Below are 7284 nucleotides of genomic sequence, written 5' to 3' on the forward strand. Positions count from 1 at the left end.
GGCGATTGACAAATTCGAACGCTTTCTTATAGTCTATGAAGCAACAATATGGTCTTTTTCTGTGTTTTAACGTTCTGTTAGTTAATGACTGCAGGGCAAAAATTGAATCAACTGTAGACATTCTATTCTAAAATCAAACTGACCATCCGAGATATTTTCTTTCTTTTAGAATAGAAGTAAAAACTTTTCTCAAACAACTGGCTAGCGTAATGTCCCTATTATTGTTGGTCCTGTCTGCTTCCTTAGAAAACCTGTTTCTAAGGAAGCAGACAGGAACACCAATAATAGGGACATTACAATATTTTTTTTCAAATCTAGCAATTACCCATTAATTTGATTGAAGGGAATCATTGTACCTGACAATGATTCCCTTCAATCAAATTAATGGGTAATTGCTAGATTTGAAAAAAATGTGATAAAATACTAAAATACTGCCATGTTAAGGTACCTTACGTAATGTTTAATTCTTTACAGTGGAATTTATTTCAGTTTCATCAATATCCGTGTTTGGTCAATTGAGGAGCGATCACTAAAATGTCCTTCAAATTGCATTTACTCAATTGCTTGCTTTTCTGAAGTTAATATGAAACGATTTGGGATTACATTTCCCTTAAATGATTGTACACATTGTTTGGGTGCCGTTTAAACTCCCTCTTAAGTTTCAATTCTGTTTCCATCTATATTTTAATTTTTTATTAAAAGATGGTGATAAGTCTCTTCACATTTGGACACAATATATCTTAAAAGTACATTTTTATCCTCTATACATTTATTGCTACAATCCATATAAAACAATGGTTTATTCAGCAACTAATCGTGTCACATGAGGACGTTACACTGTGGTAAATTACTAGTATTGCCGGTATCGAATGACTAGTTCTATACCATCTGGATAATACTCTCTAGTGATTATATATGCATAACGCTTGATGGATGAGGAATATGTTTCTGTTTCACGTTGAACAATATAAAGAGTGCTCCGAAAAACTACATTATGACATGAGTCGGTTTGTCAGCTGGAATATACAAGTGAAATGGTGGAACACAAACATTCACGCCACGATGACTTTAAAGGGAAATTACAATATCAGTCTGCGTATCTATCAAGCGAAATTCATCTGTAACGTCAAACTCTCATCATGTGCTATTGTTTACATGATAAGGCGACAACATTTATAGGAAAAGTTCTATGAAGAAGTATCGATGGTATCTAATTTTTTACAAAAGGATAAATCGATAGAAATATATTCATAATTAACAACGTTTATGAGTCTTTTGAGCCCTGGTAACTCAGATGCAAATAAAGTACGTTTACAGTACATGGTTTTATCGACAGATGGACAGAAACAAAATCTGCTGACCCTTAAATTACTTTGTATTGTTTTCTGGGGGATACAGTGAATACTATTTATTATATCCATTGTTGATATGGACATTCACTGGTTGTTTGAATAGAAATTACGTCATCGAAGAAAGTACTAATACTTTTAATGAAAATATTTTACAGCCCACTTTTATAGTGTTCTCTATTTCTGACTTACAAACTTTCCTGGATTTGACAAAGGGCATAAGGACGGAAGCTTAATACACATACCTTCATATTTATGGAAATCTGCCCTTTATCTGTCCTGTACCGTGATTAACTTTCATAACGACTAATAAATGACACTTTGGTGCACATGCTAATAATGTTCAAATTCAATAATGTCTATTTTTCCAAATATATCTATGATATCATATAATCTATCATCGGAATTTTTCGGAATAACGCATCTGCATATACATTCTGTATGTACAAATGACGTAATAGAGACTGATTGTCGCAAAAGTTATTATTGCATACCATATAGTGTTTTTGTTTATCGTCAACATAGCACATCATGGACCCATTAATTATCAATATGACCGTGAATAGAGTGTTAAGCCTGGATAGAGTCGCATTGAATACTGAATGTCTCAAACCAATCTACCGCTCATTACTATATATGAAATACGGCGTTATTCTATTTCCATTGTTCCAATGTCCATTATCTATAGTGACTTCGTAATATGTTAGACCAGATCCGAGATAAATGTCATTGAATTCACAACAATCATTCTCTAGTGAGCGATATGTTTTCATGTCGTAGTCACACTCTTCAATCTACCTTCGGTTTGTGTCTGACTCTGAAACCAATGATCTATATTTTCTCTTGTTAACCAGCATATATTGGTGATACATAAATTAGATGAGGTGCATTTCAGCGCTACTTCAACTGCTTAGGGATCTGAATATCAGCTAACTGGAAAAGCAAGGAGGGGATAAACTACAATTTCAAAACCACCACAGTAACGATGTTCAACGAGAAAGTAAGTACTATTAGTTTTTTTAGATTCTTACTGTACGTGTGACAAAAGCTAAGATGGCATAACTCGAATTCCGTTAGTATCAAAACGCCTGCACACGAGGAATGTCATGAGATGCCATCATCTCAATATCGCGGCCCCCTGAAAAAAATAAATGATGGATATTTCTAATGTTTGGCATTCTCGTTATTTTAACATTATTATAGCACATGCAAACAATTATATAGAGATTAGAAAAAGTGACAGACTCGTTGTGTTCTTTGAAATAGTATATTTAAAATTAAGAAATTTAATAGATAACGGGTCTTTTGCACCTTCCAATCAAAAATTTGATTTTTTGGTCTTCTATAATTGATGATTCCTAGAAGGAAGAAACAGCTGTGTGGTATCCCTTACATCACCAGCGAGTCCCAGAAGGACAAACAGCTGTATTATATATTGCATTTTAATTCATGTTGTCTCTAGTGCATCAAATATTAAGTTTGTTTAAAAAAATGCTAATATCTGTTGTGTCTTGTAAAATCCTTATAAAGCATGTACTGATTTAACACAAATAAATACCTTTATCTTTTTGATAAATTATATAAATGCTAATATCAACTGTTAAAGTGTACCTTCTATTTTTAATGTGTGTGTGAAAGATGTTTACTTGTCATTTATGTTTATCATAGGAAACTTTAAAAATAGAATAAATACAAAGAAAAACCATTATTGGGTGTATATTTAGCTTATTTTAATGTTTCATGGATTTTAGTACCGTAAGTGTGGTTATTGGCAAGTGGTTAAGTTTTCTTCCATCTTCGATCGAACATAGCTGCATCCTGCTTTGTTCATAGTTCGAAAATTTGATGTACGAAATAACATAATGCCTTATGGCAGTAAAATTAATTATTGTCATTAATACAAATTAATTATTGTCATTATTCCGTTAACTTATAATAAGATGGAGTGTAGTGTTTTCGAATTTCAAATTGCACGCATACATTTCTCTTGTTTTGTAGCTCCTGTTTATTGACATCAAATTCAGCCCAAGTAACAGCTGTGCCAACTTGCAGGACGTCATACTTAGTTGAAAGTTTAATGTACACGACCAAACTTTTCCAAAGGTACGTTTACGGAGAAATATCTTCTTTTGATAGGATATCTTATATTTTGATTTCTAATTTCAACATGGCTCTTTTATTCTTTCCGTTACATGCAAAATTTTAACAATCCCACTCCACTGATATGCTTGGTCGCCGAAAAAAGTGATTAACTCAAAAACGGCACAAAAGAAAAACAGTTATTTCATATAGCCAAAGAATCGTAATAATGATTTAAGCAAACAAACAGACAACAATTCAATACAAACAGAAAGCAAACATTAAAGTTATTATGTACGCATAATTCTTAAAGACTGATTTTTGGCTCTCGATGATAGCCATACTGGGCATCGAAACTAGGATTTTGTTGATGTATAATTGTGCATTTGACGTGTTATAGCAATGCGTACGCCTTACTGCACACTAACTTCCGGAGAATACATTTTGTATGTCTAACCCAAATTAACTGATTGAAAAGAATTGCTATAAAACGCTAGTTACCTGCAGCTAATACATATTAAAGAGAAGTAACATGTTCCGCCAGTCTGTTTCATTACAGCTTTCCGATCCATAGCTTGATAAATGTATATCTCGTGGAATTCTACATTTTGCAGGTTGTGGCGTTCACCAAAAGTCTGTGACCAGTTTGAAGTATAAGGCGTGGCAGTTCTCCTTGTTACCATTGTCAGACGGGCCAAGGCTGGCGACTGGTAAAGCCCCACCAATAAGTCATTTGTGCTTTATGTTCATATTTTACGTTATTTGTGAATCACTTACATTATTATCTATGATAGCAACATGAAATGTTTAATTTGGTTTTAATGAAATATATTTAAATCAATTATCGATAATGATTATGAGATGGTGTGAGATAATTTAAATGCACATGTATATGGTTTTAAGGACGGACGGAAAGAAAAAATCTGCTGACCCTTGAATTACGTTGTCAAAAACAATGGTTAGTTCAACGGAACAGGAAATGCATCTATTAAGAAAACAGCTATGTTTGGGTGTGACATCTGATGGTCAATACATTCAAGCAGTATGGAAAAGAGGATATCCGCAACGTTATCTTAGCTCCACCGAATCAAATGAACATAATGTTACCCGTTTCTAGTCGAAGTGCCAGAACTCATGTAACTACGCAATTTTGTAACAATATTTCGTATTAACGCTCATCGTGGACATGTCACACATGCGTCATAGTGTAACTCGTCCCTACTTTGCATCATAGCGTAACTCATCATTACTTCGCACAGTTACCGTTGTCTATTTGACATTATACTGGGACTACAGTAATAGTAAATACGTACTACATTGTATTCCAACGCTAGTGTATCGTAGCTATAATGAGCTCTTTGGTATAATTTACTGCAATGCATTTTTAATGATTACCTTACAATAATTGATAGTTAATTGTTTATAAATAGATTTATACTAGAAAACCCCCCAGATATGATTAGACAGTAATTAGCTTCCATTCCAAAATGAATGGGACAAGAAACACTACCGATAACAGTACGATATTAGAAGCCGACCCGATTCCATTGAACAGTCTGTTCCCAGTATTGTTTCAAACAAATAACCCCTTTGTCATCGCTGTATACAAATACATGCTGCCGCTTTTTGCAATTGTCATTATCTTTTGCAATATTTTGACCATTGGAATTTTCTGGAAAATTGAATTAAAAAAAACTACACACATGTTGCTGCTAGGTATCTGCGCATGCGACATGCTTGCAAATATTTCACTTGGGACTATAAGTGGTTATGTGTTTTACTTCGAAGACTATCGTGATTATCTCCCTTACAGAATTTGTGAGATATATACGTTCCTGTATAACTTTTTACCAGTGTTTTTCAAATACACATCAACCTATTTAATACTGGGACTTGCTATTCAACGGTTCATATGTGTTGTATATCCATTTGTGGCGAAACAGATCTGCACTAAAAGGCATATCCTGATATATATGTTGTTTACCTTTCTTTGTTCGGGAGCCTATCTAGCTTTCCAGATTCACTCCCATACATATCATATCATAGAAACCAGCTCATTCTATATAAAGAATCGTACAATGTCAGCCTGCAGTATAGTTGTGTCAAACTTCACATTATGGTATATACACCCTGTATTTTACATATTTCTTCCTTTAGTCATTCTTATTTGTATCACACCAGCCATTCTTAAAACACTACAAAGGTCAAGGACATTGAAAACCTCGTCAACATCCAGTGTGCACAATTCTTTGCGATCGCTTTCTATTATAACTCTTTGGGTAGTATTAACATTTGTCCTCTGTGAAATACCCGTCCTTATCTACGTATGTGCTACTTTTGCTTGTTTGGAGTATAAGCTATGTTCGTTCTTGCTCAGTCCTTCCTGGCTGGTTTACACACACTACACAATACTTATAACAAGTTTCGGACAGTTGTTAAATTTCGTTATCTACATAGTATACAATAAGCATTTCAGACAAACTTTTCGAGATATCATTACCGGCTGCAGATGCATGAGAAAGAACCGCTTCACACCGAAAAACGTCCTGCGTGTGACCAATATAGAGTTATTGAGTTCAAGTTATAATGCATCTTCGTCATAAACCAATATAGAGTTATTGAGTTCAAGTTATAATGCATCTTCGTCATAAACCAATATAGATTTATTGAGTTCAAGTTATAATGCATCTTCGTCATAGACCAATATAGAGTTATTGAGTTCAAGTTATAATGCATCTTCGTCATAGACCAATATAGAGTTATTGAGTTCAAGTTATAATGCATCTTCGTCATAAACCAGTATAGAGTTATTGCGTTCAAGTAAAAATTCGTCTTCGTCATAGACCTATATAGAGTTATTGCATTCAAGTCATAATGGATCTTCGTCATAGACCAACATAGAGTTATTGTGTTCAAGTCACAATATGTCTTCGTCATAGACCAGTGTAGAGCTTTTGCGTTTTGTTTTGAAAGATGACCAGATATGATAGCATCTGGGTATACTGTGCTGATTACATGTGTAGTCGAAGATCTCCCTAGCGCAGTTACGTAAATCATCCGTATACAAGCTTAGAGAGTTATTGTGTTCATGCCAAAATACGTCTCCGTCATAGCCCTTTCATTGGCTTCACTTGAAATGGCAGTAATTATAAAGTATACCACTGAGTATTGTATGTAATTGAATAGGTCAGCACTGAATTTGGTTTGCATTTGTTAAGTATATCATAGTGTTTGATATGTAGTTGTATGTACACCATTGTGTTTGGTTTTAAATTGTTCCTCTACCCATCAGTACAGTATGCGATTATGACCATTATGAGTTTGATATGTAAATATTTCAATTTCTACTCAAGTTGGACTCAATGAAACTACCAAACTTAATCTGTTTCATTTGCTCATGAATTTGACCAGATTAACATTGGTCAGTGCGTATGAATACCTAGACAAAATCCTTCCGCGGAACGAATTCACTTTTTCTACATTGTTGTTAAAACATGGACTAATTATTAAAATTGTCAGATTTATAATGTATTCTGGTATTTTATGAAAGACCAGATATGCTAAATACTTATATTTTGACAAAATATTGCTGTTTTTTAATCCTAAAAAGGCGGACTATTTTACTCGACCGACTAGACATGCACAACCGGAACTCCTTTGGCTTTTCCGCATTTGGACCTGCAAAAGCTTGGAGACATTAGTGTCTTCAAAACAATTGAAATATAAGGATTGAATCTTGATTTGGTCGATTTCATGGGGTCATGAATTGAGTTGCTCTTGAGACAAAGTCAACATGAACTGCTTCGCAGTTCATTAAATTTGTCTCAAGAGCAACTCAATTCATGACCCCATGAAA

General features: G+C 34.1%; 1 protein-coding gene across 1 annotated transcript; it reads left to right on the forward strand.

Annotated features, from left to right (window-relative positions):
- The first annotated feature begins 392 nt into the window (after nt 1-392).
- On the forward strand, nt 393-6202 carry LOC117332737 (sex peptide receptor-like). Its single transcript, XM_033891763.1, has 3 exons — nt 393-2349; nt 3348-3452; nt 4043-6202. Exon 3 carries the CDS (start codon nt 4916-4918, stop codon nt 6029-6031), a length of 1116 nt encoding a protein of 371 aa, XP_033747654.1. The 5' UTR covers nt 393-2349; nt 3348-3452; nt 4043-4915; the 3' UTR covers nt 6032-6202.
- Nucleotides 6203-7284: the final 1082 nt, after the last annotated feature.

Source organism: Pecten maximus, chromosome 8, assembly GCF_902652985.1.
Source record: "Pecten maximus chromosome 8, xPecMax1.1, whole genome shotgun sequence".
Lineage (NCBI taxonomy): Eukaryota > Metazoa > Mollusca > Bivalvia > Pectinida > Pectinidae > Pecten > Pecten maximus.